General features: G+C 37.3%; 1 protein-coding gene across 4 annotated transcripts in view; it reads right to left on the reverse strand.

The window, feature by feature from the left end:
• Nucleotides 1-21,422, reverse strand: part of vwa5b1 (von Willebrand factor A domain containing 5B1) — a 53,199-nt gene that overhangs the window by 8,117 nt on the left and 23,660 nt on the right. For 3 of the 4 annotated variants that reach the window (XM_078949819.1, XM_023956869.2, XM_023956870.2), the window contains exons 14-21: nt 19,606-19,796; nt 18,763-19,006; nt 9,463-9,756; nt 8,717-8,854; nt 8,219-8,347; nt 5,916-5,987; nt 5,524-5,593; nt 1,001-1,124 (exon numbers count right to left, since the gene is read on the reverse strand). In XM_078949819.1, coding sequence (XP_078805945.1) covers nt 1,001-1,124; nt 5,524-5,593; nt 5,916-5,987; nt 8,219-8,347; nt 8,717-8,854; nt 9,463-9,756; nt 18,763-19,006; nt 19,606-19,796 — 1,262 coding nt within the window. The remainder of the gene's footprint in view (nt 1-1,000; nt 1,125-5,523; nt 5,594-5,915; nt 5,988-8,218; nt 8,348-8,716; nt 8,855-9,462; nt 9,757-18,762; nt 19,007-19,605; nt 19,797-21,422) is intronic. The other variant, XM_078949820.1, reaches the window with a different exon arrangement.

A 21,422-nucleotide genomic window follows, 5' to 3' on the forward strand; every position in this document is an offset into this window, starting at 1 on the left:
ATAGATCAGGTAATATTAAACCAACTGTTAAAGTAAATCTTGTTTTACAAAAAAAGTATCTTAGAAATGTATAGTTTTATTGTTATATTATTGATTTCCTTATTAATAAGTATTCGTATAAATAGAAATAAATTTATTTGGATCAAAATATTACTAAGAGGCTTTTAGCTTGTTTGTGAAGTTTTAAAAAAGTTTCTCTTTCTCGGCATGAGGCATAGTAGTTATATTAATGGTTTGATAAATAAATATGTATATTCCCATCCTTTTATTTCTAAAAATAAAAAATGTAAAGCGCATCAACAGTTTTTGAATTGTCATATAAATGTGTGTATCATCTATAAAATTGTAAATGTGTCATCTGTTTCTGCTGATAACATAACTAGGGGACAATGTGTAAAGGTTAAAAGAAGAGTGGGACCTAAATCTAAGCTGTGGGGCGCACCAAAAAATCTTTCATGACTCCTCTCTTTTTTTCTCTCACTTTGACTCGGATTAATTTGATCTGAATTGCTTTAAAGTTTGAATTTAACTCCAGTTTTGCACCAAAGATCTCATTAGAGTTCAGATAGTAAACCCCTGGGTATTTTTTTCTACTTTTTGTCAGCTTTTTCAAAAATAATTTTACAAAAAAAATGTGACCTTTTTTCACCTGACTATGTTTTGGGGTTAATCTCTCATTAGCTCTAGGGGATTCATTTAGCAGTGTCTCTTAGTCACTATAATGGTTTATACAGTGTAGGAGATGCTCAATTGCAGTTAACAATTAAATCTACTGAGTAAACATTTGAATAAGTTGGTTGCACAATGATTTGCCAGCACTTCCAAAGCTATTTCGAACAGCTCATACCTGCAGGTGCTTTCTGTTCTCATGGCCTCAAACTCAACTGACTGTGGCGCATCAACGTCTCCAGACAAATATAGCCAGTTTGCATTAGTGTTCATCCAAAAGCATTGCAGGTTCACTGAGCATGCACATGCATGACATGGATCTGCTGCTCACCAGAGGAATGTAGTCTCTGTTCTCGCTCTCACCCTCTCCGATCGAATCTCCAGACTTGCTGTGTGTTCGGCACATGAACCCTTTGGCAGCTCGAGTCAGGAGGCGAGTCCTGCTGAGGGCCAGCCTGACAGAGGAGAGTGGGATGCACGTTCAAGACCCGTGTGGCCTGCAAGTCTGTTAGGTTTAATCACTCAATCTGACACATTTTGCACAACAGTACGGAAAATCCTCCTTTTTCCTCTCATCCAGCAAAATCAGTTGATAAGAATAAGGTAAAAAACAAAGCACACACCACATTTAGGTTACAATTTTAGATCCCAGGTGTCCACCTGCAGGCCTCAAGGGAAAACATAGCCCACCTTTGAAGTTTCTTTTTTGCAAAACACACCTGATTCAGGTAACTAGGAGCAGCAGGGTAGGTGAAAAAACAGCAGGATGTCTGCCCTCGAGGTCTGGAGTCGGACACATGCCATCAGCCATGACCCTTTGAAGAACTGAGCATCAGAAGGTGTGTACACACTTTATCCCTTTACTGTTCTGGAGCACTCACACCAGAACACACCCCCTGTAGGAGCCATTTTGTATCCTTCATTGTTTTGTGTGTGACATTTGCATTTTTATGCATCACAGTGCGTTGAAAGCTGGAGAGAGGTGTACCACCTAGATGAGATGAGTGACAGCTATAGGTGAGGTGGGAGGGCCTTAACTGTTATACAGTACAGACCAAAAGTTTGGACACGCCTTCCCATTCATTTGAATGAGAGGGTGTGTCCAAACTTTTGGTTTGTACTGTAGGTGCAGGGAGGAAACAGTGTTTACCACTATGATGCCAAAAAGGATGCTGTGACTTGGAGATTCTAGCAGAAAAAAAGGATCAGTATTTGACACAAGTATGTAGTACCTAAGTATGTAAGGAGCAGCACGAAGAGTTAAAAATGGGAAAACATCTGTAAAACACAGGAACTCAACAAAAACTGCAGAAAATAGTCTGAATATTTTTTTTACAGAAGTTGGCCTTCTGTAAAGATTAATTTTAATTGTTTGACATTTGTAATATTTAAGACAGCTGCTTATTTTCCTATTCATGAATTTAAAGAGCCTTTTGCTTGTCTTCTACTTGAAAAAAGCTTAAACTGGATATAAAAAAACAATAGACTTCTGGAAATAATGACGCGCAAACAGGCATCCTGAAAATCAAGAGAATATTCCAGATGTGGGTGAAGATATAGGCTTGTTTTGCAGCTACAAACTAATAAAACAAATTATAACTGAACTGATAGGACTGATTCTTTTAGAACTGTATTTCATGATAATGTTTTTTAACTTTCAGTTTTTGAAATGAATAAACAATTAAAAATATATATTTTTCGCTTTGTTTTTATTCCTTTTTTGTTTATCTTCTTTTTCTTCTTTTTTTTTGTTTTGCTTATTGTAATTTCTAGAGGTGTGTTTTGGAAAGGGTCTAGCGTTACGATACATATGTACATACACATACGATATGTATTTCAAAATACGATGCGATACATCCAAAGACTGTACAGGAATAATTTTACAATATATTTTTAAAGGGTGTGACTTGAAAAAAACTCTACCTGAATATCAATACGCCCTTCATTATAATAAAAGGGTCAAATTAATTTTATATTATGATTACAACGTTAAGTACTACAACTGTATCTCATATACAAGTTGCTTTTACCCAAACAAATTCATAGTGCTTATATTTTGCTAAATTTTGACATATTAGTTCTTAAAGGGAACAGTCAATATTGTCTGATTTCAACAACAAAATATGTCTCAGTATAAGAAAACAAAAAAACATAGAATGAATGTGCTTTAACCAATAAGGTTCTGTAGGTAGTGCATGCCTCATAAGAATAAAAACTGCAAGGCTGACTAAAAATTGAACACGAGCTGGTTCTTGCGAGACCTTGTAGATGTTTCGGTCCGGTGTAGAGCTGCTCAGAGAGGCTCAGTGGGCTGTGACACCAACTAGCAGTCGGAAAATGTCATACCAGAACTGAATTGTCCCAACCACAGAGGAAAATGTGATGCCATGTTTAGAGTTTCCAACCCCAGTTGCAAACCATTTGTTTGCATCGACAGTGCACTTTAATGTGGAGGTCAAATCCGTCCTCTGGAATAAGCGTCGGTTCATTTGTCACCACATCTGTTCCCTGTGAGCTTTAAATAAATTCTGAGATTGAGACCAACTCTCACATTCCTAAGTGTGATGGAAATCACCAGTGACTGCATTATTAACCACTCCAAATTAATCCATTCAGGTAGACAAAAGAGGTTTCAGCAACACACCTGGCTGGAAATGACCAGATTCTGCCTGTAGAAGTCCAGCTTTCTCTAAAGTCTGATAAAAGTTCCCTCAACAAACCCATTTTATCAACACAATTAATTAAGACAGCACCCAATTTTTTTAGCTTACAGCTTAGTTTACAAGAAATCATTTTGTAGCTGTAGAAAAGCACTTTACAGGCACAACAATTTAAAATATAAATGGTTCTGATTAATTTCCAAACAAAGGTTCTGGTCAAAGAGGACTTGCTGATTACTCTGAAATCCTCAAACTGAACTTTTCCAAATGTCACATTTTATTGTGTCAGAGTGAACTGCCGTTCGTAGGGTTGCTTGTAGGTTTTTTTAAACAGATTCAGTCCCAATTATTTTGTGGTGATTGACAGTTTCAAATCGATACTCAACTTTTGACAAGATAGTGGTACCTGGTAGTTAATCAGTGTGTGTGCGTGGGGGGGGGGGCACTTTATTTCCCACATTTGTAATGTTATTTCCTGCTTCTATTTTCTTTACTGCATGCCACAAAAGTCACAAAGTTAAAGTCCTATCAGTCACACACCTGGGGGGGTGCCATTTGCTTGACACATCCATCCCCTGGGGGGTACTGTCCCAGCCAAGTTATATGTAGATCAAACTAGATTACTAGGTGGTGTAGTGGTTAGCACTCTCGCCACACAGTGAGAAGGCCTCGGTTCAAATCCTAGCTGTGCATGTTCTCCTTGTGCATGTGCATGTTTTTCTGGGCACTGCAGTTTCCTCCCAAAGTCCAAAAGTATGGTTGATTGATTGGTGTCTCCAAATTGTCCCTCTGATTGTGTGACCTGTTCAGGGTGTATCCCACCTTTATCTAAGAGCAGCTGGGATTGGCTCCAGCATCCCTTTAACCCTGGAAGGGATTCAGTGGGTTCTGAAGATAGATGGATGGATGGCAGTACCCAATTTTAAATTTCGTATTTAGACTGCAAGCTCCTTTACCACCAAAACCCACTATTAACAAAATAATTGAACCCCAGGTTCCTTTTTTAATGTTGAAAACGAGTTTGTAGTCAAACCGCTTCAACAGTAACCGCCTTTCCAGCACGGAACAGTTGGCTGTTTCTTGTGCTGCAGACATCTTTGGGGCGGCAGTGGCTCATGCGGTGGAGCAGGTCGTCCAATGACCGAAGGCGGCCCGCTCCCCCCAGCCAGCTGTCATTGTGTCCTCGGACAAGACACCCTCCTTCCGTCCAGTGCGACTTCACTGGTGTGTGAATGTGTATGAATGTCCCGGTGATGGTCAGAGGGGCCGTAGGTGCAACTGGCAGCTGCCCCTCTGTCAGTCTGCCCCAGGGCAGCTGAGGCTGCATTAGTAGCTACCATCACCAAGTGTGAATAAATAATGGACAAATTGTAAGCGCTTTGAGCACCAAGAAAAAGCGCAGATCAATCCGATCCATCATCATTATTATTATGCAGAAGCATCAGTGTGGAAATTCTGTTAGTTTATGACTGCTCTGTGAGAATCAAGTCATTCAAGCTGTGAGGACATTAGATCACATGAAAGTGTAATTATATGCATTCCTGTCAAAGATGTTGATCTTTGGAGGACCACAGTACTCATCGATAATTAGTGAATGATAATCAATAAAAAAAAGAGCAAAAGCGAAGAACATGTTATTTCACATGATGTGGCAGAAAATAACCCTCATCCAGTTGAATGTTTTCCATTTTTTTAAGTCTTGAAGCCATTTTAATGAGGAATTGTTGCATTTCATCAAACATAAGATAAATGTGTAATAAGCTAACTTCTGATGAATCTAAAACTATTTAAAGTAGACGTTTGTAGGAATCTCTGCTTTCTAGTAAGTGCAAAGCAGTGCCATGCACAAGCAAAAGTGATTGTTATTCTCAAAATGTCCCCAAATTTGGGTTATGGATGCTCTTTACTGCCTCATTCCTTTATATTTTTTTGGTTCCATGTAATCAAAGCCCAGAAAAACACAACCTTTTTTCTTCAAAAAATATTTTCTGAAATATCAAACCCTCTGATGCATACAAAACAGGCTGAAATCTAGATAGATTTAACTCCAGTTTCTGAATCTGCTTCATCAAACAGAAACAGATCAAACTTTTATGACATAAGAATATCGGTTGTCTTGTGGAGGAAGTAGAATGCTATTTATGTGTTCTTGTTTGCTGACTTTTAAGGTGTTGGCCAGCATTCGATCACCCACCTGGCAGAAAAAAGGCTCTCCATTGATTTTTGGGATTGGTCGGAGGTCACAGAGGGACTCCTTTGGGAGACTTGAAGGAAAAACAGAAAGCAGAGGAAGGAAACATGAAATAAAGAATCTTTTCTTCTCTCTTCAGATTTTACTTTCAGTCATCAAAGGTTTGATTTAACTAAAACTCCCTGTAAAAAAAAACACAGCACCTTTACCTTCCACCTGTTTTTTATGTTAGTGAATTGCAGAGAAAACTTAGAAACATTTTTGTCATTATTCACAAAAACAAAGAAATAATTCTGATTCTGATATTGCCCAGGAGATGAAAAAACCCTGCCAGCTTCATGTCAGAGGTCTTTATGAAGGAAGATGTCCCCGAGCAGCAGATCTGTTCTTCTCACCCTCTGTGAAGCTGCATCTCTCCCAGCCAGCGGAGGATGGAGTGCTGCACGGTGAGGCACCATCCTCGCCATCTGAGAAAAACATTACCATGTCAGCGACCACCTTCAACCTTCCAGAACCCAAAATCCAAAAGCAGACAGCAATCGGTACTAATGTGCACGTTATAGTAAAAAACAAAATCATCACACAATGAAAAAAGAATGAAGGAATTAAATGTTAGTCTGCTTTAGCTCTTTTTTATCTATTCCTCACTTGCTTCTACCTGTCTGGTTGCTATGACATCCCTGAAGATCAATTCAAAGTATTTTCTGTGAAAACTGGATTATTTTTAAAGAAGGTTAACACCATACAGTATATAAACCTGGAATGCAGCTTCTGTTACATAAACCAGTAAACTTGAAGACAGCATAAAATAGTAATCGCACGGTTTTTGTGGCTTTTGCAAAAACAACTATAAAAAGTGGCTTGTTGGAATCAACTTCCTGTAAGTCAAAAACCAGAGTCCATGTGTGATCAATGTAGAGCCTAGATGAGGACAGCAGACATTAAAGCTGAGTTATTTTCAGTGTAAAGTCATTAGTTATAGTTACTATTTGATCCATAACTGAGTTAGTAACTGAATTACTCCATGGTAAAAGTATGTAGCCGGTGGTGATGAATTGCGTTTAACGGTCAGTAACAAGGGGAATGTAAAAACAAAAGCAGTATTTAGTTACATTATTATGTAATTTACAAAATAACAGCATTATTCCAAACACTGGTCAGTTTTCATACATGTGCATATTCTTCCTGATACAAGCAGGCCCAACCAGGAAATGGTACCTTCAACATATTGTTCTCTGTAGGCAGCACTAGTTGTAAAAAAAAAAAAAACATAGTTTAGAACAAGCTAAGTTGTAACACAGACTACAGAAATCAATCAGCAATAAGTCTTAACCATTTTAAAATGACAAATTTTATTTACAAAATATGGAAATGCTTCTGTCATGTGACGGACTGGCCAACCTCTCTAGGGTGTACCCTGCCTTTAACCTTGCTGCTATAGGCTCCAGCAACCATGTGACCCTGAAAGGGATTAAGCTGGTTTAAAAATGGATGAATGGATGGATGGATGAATGGATGGATGGATGGATGGATGGATGGATATGGTTGTAGTAAGAGGTTAATAAACCACTGAGACACTGAACCCAATGGTGAATGAATTGGTTAAGTTGCTTAAAATAATATTTCAGGGCGTAACATTTTGCTGTTTGAAAATGTAAAGGTTAAAAGAATTTGTGGAAGAAAATTCTAGGGTTTAAAAAATTCAGAATCTGATGGAACCTTTCTCCATGTGTCACGCACATGCCAGATTTTTGAGTAAATCATTCAAATCATCCCAATCATCATTGGGATGGTCCACTGATTCTGCTGTACCAAAATCTTCGCCATCCTTTGAATCGCTCAACAGATTCTTGTGTATTCTTTTGATTTTGCTCACTTTTTTAAGCACTCAGTCTGGTGCTCAGTAAAGATCAACAGCAAAAGCTTCAAATCTTTCCAAGACCATTTCCTTTGTAGGAACTAATAACCTCAGCGTACTTCAGAAAGAAAATATTATTTGAACTTTAAGCAATTTATCTGTTCAAACCTTGAATTATATGGAGAAAAAAAGTATTGACCTTGATAACTTGATAACTGTACATAAAAAAATTAAAATAAATGTCAAAATGTATTTCCTTAATCTAGTATTTCCCCAAACATCTTTAGCAGTTATTGTGGCATTTGGATCCATGTTTACTCTTATTCTGTATTTTTTTATTTTTTTAAGTTTCTACAGTTAATTTGGCCCATATCATACATTAAAAAAAGAGTTTTCACTATGTTGAACTTGCAACTAATTAAGTAAGCAATTTATTTGAAGTTTAATATTTTTTCAGATCTTTAAAATGTTTTCGATGTTCAAACACAGCTTAGCTTCTTAATTTTGATCAGATCTTACATTTTTAAACATACCTGAACACGGGAGACGTGCGTAGTCTGCTAATTAAGATAGAAAGTTTAGTTTTTTGTAATTCTCCTTTAAGACTGAAGGTCCTGTTCCTGGGATACCAAGGGGGGGATTTAGGATTTTAATCAATGCATACGTGTTAAATTTTGTTCCCCGGCACTATAGAAGGACATTTCTGAAACATTATTCTAAAAACTAGTATACCTCAACACAAAGAAAATATAACACCCTTACAGGTTTCTCGACCATTGTATTTGTTTTATCATTTGATTCATTTTAGTGTGAACCGAGGTTAAAAAAAGTAAACCCTACTGTTAAGCAACGGGGCGTCTTCAGCTTCTTCTGACATGCCTCCAGACTGAGAACGACCCAGACCAATGGAGTAAGTTCTGTTTTTCCGGCTCCCTGATCGAGATCTAGAACCCCTCTTCCGACCTTCACCTAGAGCCAGAAAGTCAGTGCAAGAAGACAGAAACGGTCTTGTCTCCATTGTTTTTAGAAAATATATATTAAAAAACATATGTAGAAGAAAATAAATTTAGTACAGTATTTATATTACAAATTGTGGTAATAGGGCAACACATCTTTAATCTAAGACTATGTGCTAATATTTATCGTAGTTGAAAACTACTGAAAGAATCGGACTAGAAGTGTTTTTGCTGAATTTTAACTTTTTTTCTGTTCTTTATGTCAAGTTAGCAACAGCAAAAAATCACTTTTCTCTCTAGTTTCTTGAATACTTAAGTACTTAACCAATATAAAAAAAGAGTTGAGTAACTGTTTGTCAAAAGATCTTTGGATGTAACTTACCAGGGCTTAAATATTCTACACATGTGGGCAAATACTCATTGGTGTCCAGGTCAATGGGAACAAATGCTGTGTATTTGCTCAGTATATTACAGGCTTTGCTGGTGTGAATAGCATATGACTGGTACTTTCTACCAGAGTCTGTAAAAAAATAAAAAGAAAGGATAAAATTACAATGCAAAATTAATTTTACATCCTACTTAAGGGTAAATGACATTGAATGAACTCATTCAAAAAGGCCAACAAAGACATATGTGACATATTATAAAACCTAGCCTACTGTAGCCTGTATCTTGCCTTTTTTAGCTTAACCTAGAACTGCTAGCTAACCTGTGTGTGTGAACATGTTTTAGCTCTGGATCGAAGGTCTATTAATTATCCTGTGTCCAGACAATTTCTAATGCCCAAAGCAACTTGCAGTGCAATTTAATTTTTTGGTTGTAGCTGGAGCTGGTGTAGCAACAAATTCTAATACACACACATTTCGTTTATGTTTTAGTTTGCTATTGAAATAGTACAAAGACTTAAAATGTTCCTGCTTTAAATGAAACCACTGGGTTCTGGTATCAAGACGTGTCATCAATTCGCATCTGTAACGTTAGGAAAATTGTTAGCATGTCAGGTTTATTAGACTGTTGTTGAAACACGGCAAGCAATTACTTGCTTCTTTTGCCATGTAAACGTCCTTTTAAAAACTTTTTTTTTTAAATAAAATATCTGAGGTTTTTGACTTTCTGTGCTCTACTCACCATGCTCTATCGCACACTCCTTTTTTGCCATCTGCTCAAAGTCGTGGATGATGGAGCGCCCTGCAAGGTAGTGGAAGGTCTCGTTCCACAGCTCTTCGTGAACCTTCTCTTCACGCTCCCGGCCATTTAGAAAAGGCTCAATGTCAAAGACCATCTCCCATTTCATTGGCTTCCCACACAGAAGTCCTGACACCACTGCCTTGCAGTCTCCTTGGTGCTGCGTGAAAGAAGCTAGATCTGACATTTGTGTATCCTGTGGGGTCTCTGCTTGGCACAACTGGTGTCCATATCCATCTGAAAAACCACAGGAGGAAACCTGGATTACAAAATGACTTTGATAAATGCATTAAATCGAATATTTTATGCATTTTGATTAGATTTATCAGCTGCGTACAAACCAATAGGATCAAAGTATGCGTTTGGTTTTGGAAGTGCTCAAGGTTGTTAAATTTTTGTCACAATATTAACAGTTGTCTCCCTTTGTAGGCACTTAGGGATCTTTGGTGAAAGCAACCACCAATTTTAATTGTATCCCCTATTACGATACGCATACACAAGTGCACTCACGTAGGGCCCTATGGTGGACACGTTTCGACGATTGGATTCCGCTGATTAAGAATGGAGGATTCTGTATAGCCCCAGTCGGTGGGCCAGTGTTTGCTGCCAGGGAATTGGTGGTATCTCGGGGCTTCCCGCGCCCCTGACCTTGCAGCTCTTTTTCACAGGAAGTCATGGCTTTTGCAAAAACAGTGAGGAAGTCGACAACATCTAAGCTGGATGGACCATGCCCCCTTAAGAAACAGGTAGGGCCTGTGTACCTGAGTCTTGTGAAATAAATCTTCTATCATTAATGTATGAATATACTTCAAACCCTTAAATAGTCTTATGTATGTATGTTGATTTGAGAACTACGTCATGCAATTTACTTATGACACTGTTATGTTATGAGTCTGTATTATTGACTGCTTCCCCCCATTTCCCCAATCTCTAACATCCAACTCTCTCCTTCTCCTTTCCTTTTCCCTCCGCTCCAACAAGGAATGCATATAAATATGAATATCATAAATAAAGCTTAGCCTCAAATACAAACTGTGTTTATACACTATGTTTGTTTAAAGATCCACAAACCCCTATTGTAACAGCAGTATCTTCTTTTCTAAGACCACACAGTGAGAATTAAACTAGCAGAAGGTTTTTTTGAACTGCAGCCTTTTCCAGAATTAGCGTTGGTTCTGTTTTGCTATCTATTCTGAGAGCGTCCTTCATTAACTCTTCTGAGAAGAACAATTAAAAATGGCCACCTTCTATAATTCATTAAGCTATCAGTTTGTAATTCTACTAGGAAATGAAAAAGGAGAATATCCAGCCTTCGTTTATGAAGCTGAAGGGTACTTGGATTATTAGGCAGTACTTTAATCCTGCTCTATGATTTTAAAGGGCACTGAGATGCTGTGACTACCTTAAACTGTTTCTTTATGTAACTACAACTTCCAGCAAGGCTGAATTGAAGCAGTTTCACATAAGGACACTTGAACATCTCACAGCACTGGGACTCCCCCCACTGTCAGAGTTAGATCATTATTCTATAATTGTCTTTTCATTTGAGAAATAGTTTAATTTGTGTGCAATTTCAATTCGGTACACTCACATCCAGTGAAATAAATCAATTGTTCCTTCAGTTCATTATATCCAGCACAGTTACATACTCTGGCGCTATTACATTAAAACGGAGGTTTGAGGAACCATAATTGCTACTCACACCTACCCGATCAGGGCGGCTCAAATCACCAGCGAAGCAAAGGGGAGAAGAGTTCTTGACCTTTGATGTGTCGCGATCTATTCTATTATTGACTTTTGTCTTTCCTAGGCTCAGCCTGTGTCTCTGCAACACCTCAGTGAAGCCATACACCTGACCATGTCAGCACAGATGTCACCTGGTTATCTTTACAGCATTTTGGAGCTTGTTAGTTCCACTTTCACCACTAATAAATCAACCCGGTCTCATCCTAAAATGTGTAGTAGCTACATTTGTCCACATGGAAATGCGTGAGAGTTTTACAAAAACGCCCCCTAAACTGTGAGGGGGATACGTTTCATTTTTCTATTCATTTTCTACGAGCCTTCTCAGGATCACGTGACTTTGGAGGTTTGGCCTGCCGTGAGCAAAAAACATGGCGGATGCACGTTCATTTTTCGGTGGAATATCCCATAAAACAAGATATTTTGAGGACTAATTTTTATTTTGACAACATTTCTAGTGAGAAATATACCATTTTCTTTTAAAATATGCTTTCATTTTGGACATACAGTTTGTAGTTTGCTTGTTTCGTTCAACTTTTTATCCCAAAGGCTCTGTTACGTTGGAGAAACACGTTAACTTTCATTCATATCTGCAGACGTGCGCGTGGGTCACGTGACTAATATGATTCTCTTTTTTCCCCGCAGAAAATGCAATAAAATAGGAGTGATTGTGGACTAATTTATTTTTGAAAACATTTCTAGCAGTATATATCCCCTTTATTTTCATAATATCCATTCATTGCAGACATGCAGTTCGTAGTTTGTTTGTTACGTTCAACTTTTCCTCAAAGGATCTGAAGGCGTTTGATCTTTCAGCCGCATATATTTTTCCATAAATATATGCGGGCTGACGTGGGTCACGTGACGTGACCTGAGTTTCTCTTTTTTCATATAAAAGATCTCGTAAAAAGGTACGTTGCTATTTATTAATTATTTTTATTTACATTTCTACGGACCCGTGTATAGGTTTCATGCTGTGTAGTTGCGACTTTGAAGGACATTTAAACAAACCGGAAGAATGTTGTTCAGGAACGGACTGGAGAGTTCTCTAAATTTACTTAGCGATTTGTTTTATTCAATATTCTTTTACATGTTAAGGTATTCACACTACAAGTCTAAATGCTGTGTACAATGTCTGATCTTTCCCATCATATCTGTGGGCTGACGTGGGGTCATGTGACGCGAGTTTCTTTTTTTCCCGTGGAAAAAAAAATCTCGTAAAATAAGATCGTCTGAGGTTTAATATTTACGTTTAATAACATTTCTAGGGACCGATGTACTCTGTCGTAACGTCCATGCAAGCGTATTTTTTCAACATCAACTAGTTGAGTTAAGAAATACACTGTAAATAATAAAAAAAAAAGACGTTTGGCTCTAAACTGGTTTTGTGATTGCTCCCAGTCCCACGTTTATCGGGAAGATTAAGTTTTAAAAATAAGCCCAGCGACAAACAGGTGTTTATTTTTATTTTTTATAGAAATTAATGTTTCCATTACTAATGCAAACTTTTTGTTTTGCAGGTACTTAAAGAAACAAAAAATCAAATGTTTTTCAGAGCGAAGGTACCTTGTCGCGTGACAGATTGCAGTTGTTTTTTATTCAAACTTTATTGACTGTAACAATTCAAAACAACAATTCCAAAAAGCAACAAGAAAGAAACAAACCAGGGGATTATTATGAAATTTTTCACAAAAACATCGAAACTGACGCACAGATTGAATGTGTTAAATGCTTTTGTTATTGTCAGAGTTTCTTATTGTGTTCATGTTTTGTTTGAACTCATTGATAAAGTTAGAAAAATGGGGGGTATGATTTATAACTTTGTATTTATGAATGTGCCATATGAATAAAAATAAAAAAAGGTTAATGATGTAGAATTGTTCTTTTTTATGGGATGGACAGTGGGTGAGGCACGACAGATTACAGTAAAACAGTCAAACTGCTACCACAATAGCGTTGAACTTCTGTTGAGAATAATTCATTCATAAATCTGTCTATATATTAGAATATCAGCATCTGGATCATTTACGTCTATTTTAACATAAAAGGGGCTAAAAAGAACTATCAACAAACAACAACTACTAATAAATATTATAGGAAATAAGGAAACTAAGTATAAAAAAGTAAAACAAAATAAATGTACATAGTATATTATTTATTATTGTAAATAAAAAAAATAAACATGTCTGACTAAGAGTGGGGGTTGAGGTCGGGGTTTTTTTTGTCTCTTTTTTGGAATCCAGCGTAGAGGCCATGACCCCCCCCTGCAAGAAAAGTAGAGAAGGTTCAATCAAACAGTGATAGACGATGGGCTACAGTTTGTTGAAGGCTTAGAAGCCTGTTTACTTTAGATAATATATCCTATTTAATATATCCTATTTAAAACATTATTGAGAATTACTACAGGAAACAGTGATGAAACCTTTTTTAACAGATAAATTAGAGCACTTCATTGTAATACTATAATATATGAGATACGTCAAAAAATTGACAGTTAAAGAAAAAAGAATATAATAGATCCTAATATTTTATAAAATCCATCAAAATAATTGTTTCATCTCATTTATCATAATATTTATAGTTTTTTTTTATCACACACCATTAGACTCGTAGTGTAAATAAATTAAAATGCAGAAAAATCAATTTAAAGAACTCTTTGGTCCGTCCCTGAACTCAACATTTTTCCGGTTTGTTGTCACATGTCAATCATAGCCTGATTGCCGCAACAGCAACACGGAACGAGAGAACCTATACACGGGTCCCTAGAAATGTAAATAAAACAAATTAGTAAATCGCAACGTACCTTTTTACGAGATTTTCCACAGGAAAAAAAGAGAAAGGCACGTCACGTGACCCACGTCAGCCCGCATATATGAATGGAAAAGATCAGACGCTTTCAGATCCTTTGAGGAAAAGTTGAACGTAACAAACAAACAACTTCATGTCTGCAATATTACGAAAATAAAGGGGATATATACTGCTAGAAATGTTTTCAAAAATAAATTAGTCCACAATCACTCTTATTTTATGGCATTTTCTGCGGAAAAAAAGAGAATCATATTAGTCACGTGACCCACGCGCACGTCTGCAGATATGAATGAAAGTTAACGTGTTTCTCCAACGTAACAGAGCCTTTGGGAGAAAAAGTTGAACGAAACAAGCAAACTACAAACTGTATGTCCAAAATGAAAGCATATTTTAAAAGAAAATGGTATATTTCTCACTAGAAATGTTGTCAAAATAAAAATTAGTCCTCAAAATATCTTGTTTTATGGGATATTCCACCGAAAAATGAACATGCATCCGCCATGTTTTTTGCTCACGGCAGGCCAAACCTCCAAAGTCACGTGATCCTGAGAAGGCTCGTAGAAAATGAATAGAAAAATGAAACGTATCCCCCTCACAGTTTAGGGGGCGTTTTTGTAAAACTCTCACGTATTTCCATGTGGACAAATGTAGCTACTACACATTTTAGGATGAGACTGGGTTGAATAAATCTAAGTATAAAAGAACACCTTGTATATTTTATACTTTATTGCCTTTTAAAAAAAATATATACTAGATTGAAGAGTTCCAGCCTTATTGGATCCGAATATGATAGAGCAAACTGCTAAAAGAAGGACTAACTCAACCCAATAACTTCAAACTTTGATTAATAACCCTTGTGCTATCTTAGATGACCCCACCCTTGCATTTACGTGTTATTCCTACCATGACAAAGTTCAAAAAGGGCTTTGAATGAAGTTGGAGTACTTACCAAGTCCTTTTTTCCTTTTCTTTTGCAACTCCATCCAAGCTCAAAATTGAACAAACAAGCACTATCACCAAAGCCACCAGGAACAAAGAACACACACTGCACATGCTCCATGATCACAAGTTCCCGAAGAGAAAGGAAAATATACAATAAAAACTATCTATAAATCAAGTTATCCTGTGTTGTAGCTTTAAATTTGTTGAATGAGTAACAATTTTTCATATCTCCACTACATACATGTACGTTTGTACATGCAGCCAGTTTAATTAAAGATATTGAACTAGTTAAAAGCTCTTAAAATGGCAAATGGCGTATACTTATATAGCGCTTTCTACCCTCTTTCGAAGGCCCAAAGCGCTTTACAGTCACAGTCCCAATCACCCAGTCACACACAAATTCACGCACTGATGGCGGCCCCGCTGCCGAACACTGGCGCCAACCTCCCACCAGAGGCAAGGTGGGATTCAGTGTCTTGCCCAAGGACACTTCGACTGATGGGCGTGCAAGGCGGGAATCAAACCTGCAATCTTATGATCATGGGTCAACCGCACTACCGCAGCACCAAAGCCGCCGCACAAGTAAACTGTATTTATTTTCTCTTAAATGGAAGTGCTTTGTGGTGATTGATTGTTTTTTTTTGTTTTTTTTTAACATGATTTGAATTTGGGTCAACAAGATCTCTAATATTTTCTATTTGTGAAATAGAGAGTTGGTCGGCTCTATATAGAATGATCCAGTGATATTTCTTATGCCTTTTTTTAAGGAAGAGGAATACTTTTGTAGTGGGTCTTTTAAAAACAAAAATATTTTTCTGGTGTCCCCAAAGCCAGCCCCAAAACTCATGATGAAAACTCTTTTAATAACCATAATAAAACGGGCTTTCGGCATTTATGTTTTATTGAGTTTAATCATGAAAGGCAATGTGAACGTGCTCTGATTCTGTATTAATTATCACTGCAAAGTCTAATGAATCCAGCAGGAAATTGTTCTGAGGAGACATGAGTCACATTCTGAGTAGGTTAATTTCTTTTACACGAAAGTGAGTTTGTGAGGAAAACCTTTCATGTTCAAATCTAAATGAATGCCACAATTTCTTTCATTTATGCCTTTAAAAGTATATTTTTAAAGTTTTGCAAATATTCAATTCTTCTACATTTTCAATATATTTAGGATGTAATCAACCATCCTCATAGTATGTCACTTTATGAACACAGACATTTTTCCTACAAGATCCAGGAGATCTGTATTATTAGACATGCTAAAAGAAAAGTACAAAAAGTACAGTGAGTATGACATTTTACCATCAGAGCGGCACTACAGAGCAATCAGACATAAAAGCAACAGTCCTTCTAACATCTTGCAATACTGAGCAAGTCTGCTGAAGGTACACTGAAGTTCACAAAGCCTGTGATATTTAGTTCTCTGTATTGGATCTTATCAGTGGCTCATTTTATGCTTCATCACAGGGCTGGCTAACCCTGGTCCCCAAGAGCCTAAACCTTGCCCGTTTTCCAGTTTTCCCTTTGCAGCTTTCTCCTAAATCAGGTGATTCCATGTCCTGATTGACTGAACACATCTTATGTAGGAAGTCAGCATCAAGCAGTGCAGGGAGAGCTGGAAATGTTGTGATGTGAAGCACATGAGAAGTTATGTTATTCAAATCGTTGTGAAACAGGAGCAAATGAAAAAAATGGGGTTGGAATAAGATTGTAGCTGTGACTTAGGTGCTACAATCACAAGCTCCCTGCTTTGCTCCATTTTGATGTAAACAAATAGATGTTTTAAGTGCAATTGTGTTATGTCCTGCTGAGCTGAACTGTTGTTGCTTTGTGTATATGGAACCTACAGCTGGCAAGGTGAGCCCAACACTAATATCCCACATGGGCAAAATAAAATTGAATTGAATTTGAGAGGTTTTAAGCTTAAAAGGAAATGTTGTAATCCCAATAAACATTTAGAGGTATTTTAAACATTTTAGAACGTAAATATAAAAAGCTGTCATGTTTAAAACCAAATGTTTCAGCCCTGTATACACTTGAATACACTGATTTATGTCATTCATCTCATCACCCATGTGTTGAGGCCTATTGACCGCCCAACAGAACAGCAATCAATAAATGGACAAGTTTAACCATGTGATGGACTGGCAAACAAACCAGAATGTACCCTGCCTTCACTGACTGTGACTAGGATAGGCTCCAGCATCATCTTGACCCCAAAAGGGATTAACCTTTAATACTAAACATGGCGCCAGCAACGTCTAAATAACACACGCTCTTTCACATACTATACTGTACCACTTTAAGCAATCAACGTGAATCAACTAATTTTGACCCGGACAAATTGGTTTTGTAACACTTTTACTAATGTAAAGTTTTACAAAATAAATATTTCCTTTGCAACGGAAAACGGAAAAAAAAGCGCAATATACTTTTAAGTAGCCGAGGATTGGTGGCACATCTGCATTTAATTATCACCTAATTATCACCTAACTCTCACTTCAAATTAATTCAGTACAAAAAATTTGGACAGTTTTTAACGTCACATAATATAAAACAGATGGAACTGTGCACCACACACACACAACATGGACACTACCAGGACAACTGCTGACATCACCTAGAAAACTAGTTTAAAGGTGGATCCACTAGCCCTCATCAGCTTCTTCCACAAATCAAACACCTTCCCGGAAGAATGGACATTTGAACAAATGTTTGACGTTTTTCAGTCTCAGGGTTGCATTTTAAAACTGGAAAATTCCTGCTTAATACAGCCTTTCTGTAGGAAAATTCCTGAATGTCCTTTTTACAAGTTTCCTTAGTTCAGAAACATCTTCAGCTGATCAGCAACTTTATGTGATTGAATCTTCATTCTCTGTAAAAGGTTTGAGGCTGGTGGCTGCTCAACTTTTAAAGTGTGACGAATAAATAAATCAAAATAAAATGACCCAACCGTCGTAAAACTGGTATTTTCTAAAGATAATACCAAACATGGAATCCATCGTGTCTGCATCTTCTTTTGCAGACACGATGCAATGTGTCTGCAATAAATCCATACGTTGAGGAAGACTCCTCTCCTCGCTTTGTCTGTAAATAGCTGCTTTATGTTTCTTTGAAGTTGACGGCTCTTTGTCCTCCCCAAAGAAACTTTCCAAACATGTCTTTTTGTTTGGCTTTTGTTAACTTTTAGCTTTGAGCTTGTAGCTTAGCTAGCACTCCGAGCAAACACAGTTCAACACTGGAGCTTATGCTCCAGTGACAAAGTGTTAAGCACTTCAAAAGTGAATGGATGAATGGATAGAGACAGACGAACAATGGGGGATTCTATAACTTCATCTCTCTCCAATACATTTTTTTCAACACTTTTCACACCATTCTTATCCTTTGCCCTCATGCCCACCTTTTCCATTCATTCACCATTATCTTTCTGGATTTCTTCTGTACTGTCAAACCCTGATTCTTAAACGTGACTCTCTTGCCTGTTTTCTATCACAGCTGATTAGCTGAGATCAGGGCATTGTTGCTTCTGATTCACCGAAAACAACCAATCAAGCAATAAGTAGCAGAAAGTTAGCTGTAGAATTGCAGAGCAGAAGCTCTCAAAGGAAGAGGGTTGGGTTCTGTTATCTCAAAGGTTATCTCAAAAAGCGTTGACATCAGTTAACCAAATAATTCCCAGCCTCAGAAAGGTATTTCAAATATTTATTGATGACATAATCAATGAGTTCAGGCTGACCGGCTTCATACCTGAGTCTCCAATGCTGCCCAGAGAGGGGCTGTCAGTCGAAGACCCAGATCCGCCTCCCATTGCATAGCTGCGAGCCGCCTTGTAGTCATCGCCAGCTTGGGGGACGTCCTGCTGCTGCGGGTTCGAGTGCAGCTCTGGATCATCCTTGCGGTGCAGCAGTAGCTCTTGCTGAGGAAGAAGCTTGTGGCAGCTGGCTGCTTGTCCTTTGAAGGACGCGGCGGCACACAGGCTGGCCAACTGAGGCTGAAAACACAAGAGCTCATCTCTATTCCAATCAGGACTTTGGGTAAAGAAAAGCAGCAGCCGCCTGTAATTATTCACATTGTTTCTGCATGCCCACTCAAATTCAAATGAGGAAAATAGCAAATAGATAAATACATGTATGACAGATGAGCCAACACAGTAAGGAAATGCTTTAACTATGGAGGCATAAAAGCCCTCGGGTTTCCTGATGGGGTCTTCCTTTAATTCTAACAAATGGATTGAATATCCACCCATTAAGTCCTGCATAATATAACAGACCCTCTGCTGGATTGAGAAGAGCAGAGCCAGTTTCCTTCTTTTAAATCCTACTAACAGGCTTTCAGGGCAACACTCATACCTAATTGTCATTCATTAATTTTGCCCTAATTACCATAAAAGGTCACGCTGATCTGTTAGTGATTACACTACAGTTCAGTCAAGGAGTAGGTGCTGATTTTTCTCTGCTTTTGGAATTTGAACATAACTTTGTGTATGATACCTCTTAAACATATGCTTGCTTTTCTAGTGCTTCCATTAAAAGTGTGTGATATTTTGTATCAAAGTCAAGGTTAAAAGAGTATTTGAATCAGGTTTCACACCTGAAAGTCACTCTTCCACTGGGCCTCGTGCTCTGGGCTCATTTGGCCAATGAGCTCCTGGACTTTGGTTCTCCTCAGTGGGTTCTTGGGGGCCACGGAGCTCGGGTCGCTGGGAGTGTTGGTTTTCTTTGCTGGGTTGAAGTCCATTATCTGGTTGGTGCTGTACGCCCGTCTCCTCTGCACAGTGTCATCTAAAAACAGCAAGGTTTTAAAAAAAAAAACCTTTAACATCACAGTGAAGTTTCCAAAGCCTTATTTCCTGTTTTTTTCAAGTCACAGCTTGTTTTATTGACCTGATCTGCTGATCTAGAGCTGCTGTGCAAACAATGTGAGCAGCAAGGAAATCGGTGCAGGTAGCAGGTGCAAAGCTTTGAAAACCCTCCCCTTATTGCCTCGTTCCATCCCAGATGTACCTATTTCAATAGAATCAAGCACTTTGGCCCTTTTAGTGTTATTTGTTAATTTGAAATTATTTTAAACTGAATTTTTTTCATAATTCAATTCAATTTTATTTTATTTGTTTAGCCCAAATTTTACAATAACAGTCGTCTCAATGGGCTTCATTCATACTTTTATCAACATTGTCTTCAATAGAAACCTAGAAGAGAATGAACACGCAACGTCTTTGGTTGTGACAACTAGTAACACTCAGATCCGATTGAACAAACTGTTGAAGGATGAATGAGAAAACTTTTTATCATTTTGTAATCTAACATGTTCATCTAAATTTATTCATTTAATTCAAAATGATCGTTTGATACACTTAGAAATCAACTTTTTTATAAGAACTTTATCTTTAAGCACTTAATAAATAAATATATATATATATATATATATATATATATATATATATATATATATATATATATATATATATATATATATATATATATATATATTATATTATTATATTATTATATTATTATTATTTTTTTATGTTGATCTTTTGGAGGTTGTTGTCTTAAAAGTAGCTTGCATGCTGCAAAAGTGTGTGCACCCCTGTCTGTAATTCTTGGAGAAAACACATTGAGATCATTGACTGTATACGAAAAACTGGACTGAGAGGGTGTGACGTCATCCATAGAAAATGGCTTACTTAGAGCTCCAACCAAATAGTCAGTTATTTTTTGCCATGTCGGCGTGAGATGACGTCATGGTCAGACTTAGTCTGAGTCAACATTTCTATCACAGTCAATTTTCCCAATCAGAAGTAAGTTTTTTGAAAGTCTACACCCTTACCACTTTAAACCAGGCTCGGAGGAATCTGTCAATCAAATGCTTTGATTGGACTGAGTATAACTTAAGTAGCTTTCACTACAGAGAAAAATATTTTCAAAAAACTCCAATTATCAAGAACATGTTTAAAAAGGTATCAGATTAAGAATGGTTATTCTGACAAAGAGAATGACTGAATAATAACTTTCGGATTAGAAGTCAGTGGGATTTTGGCTTCTTGGAACCAGCAGGTACTTCCAGTTCGTAATGCCAGGTGGAGGTCAATCAGTCCAGTTCTCATTTACTGTAAATTGCCTAAAGAGATGGGACAGCAGTTCTGCCCACAAGTCAGAGGTGCCACTGCCGAAAATATGCCCTAGAAACACTGGTTGTTTGATTTTACCTAAAAATGACGTAAACATTATTTTTTTAAAAACCACTGGGGACATTTTTACAATGGATCAAACAATAACTGGAGTGTGACTTTAAAGAGTTGACTTAAGTGGATTTTATCCTGACTTACCTGTTTTTTAATCTAATTTTTGTTTTTTAATGATCTACTACCAGAGATATTATCATTTCTCTTACAGTCAATAATTGAA

This window comes from Oryzias latipes, chromosome 7 (assembly GCF_053564925.1).
Source record: "Oryzias latipes strain Hd-rR chromosome 7, Olatipes_Hd-rR_3.1".
Lineage (NCBI taxonomy): Eukaryota > Metazoa > Chordata > Actinopteri > Beloniformes > Adrianichthyidae > Oryzias > Oryzias latipes.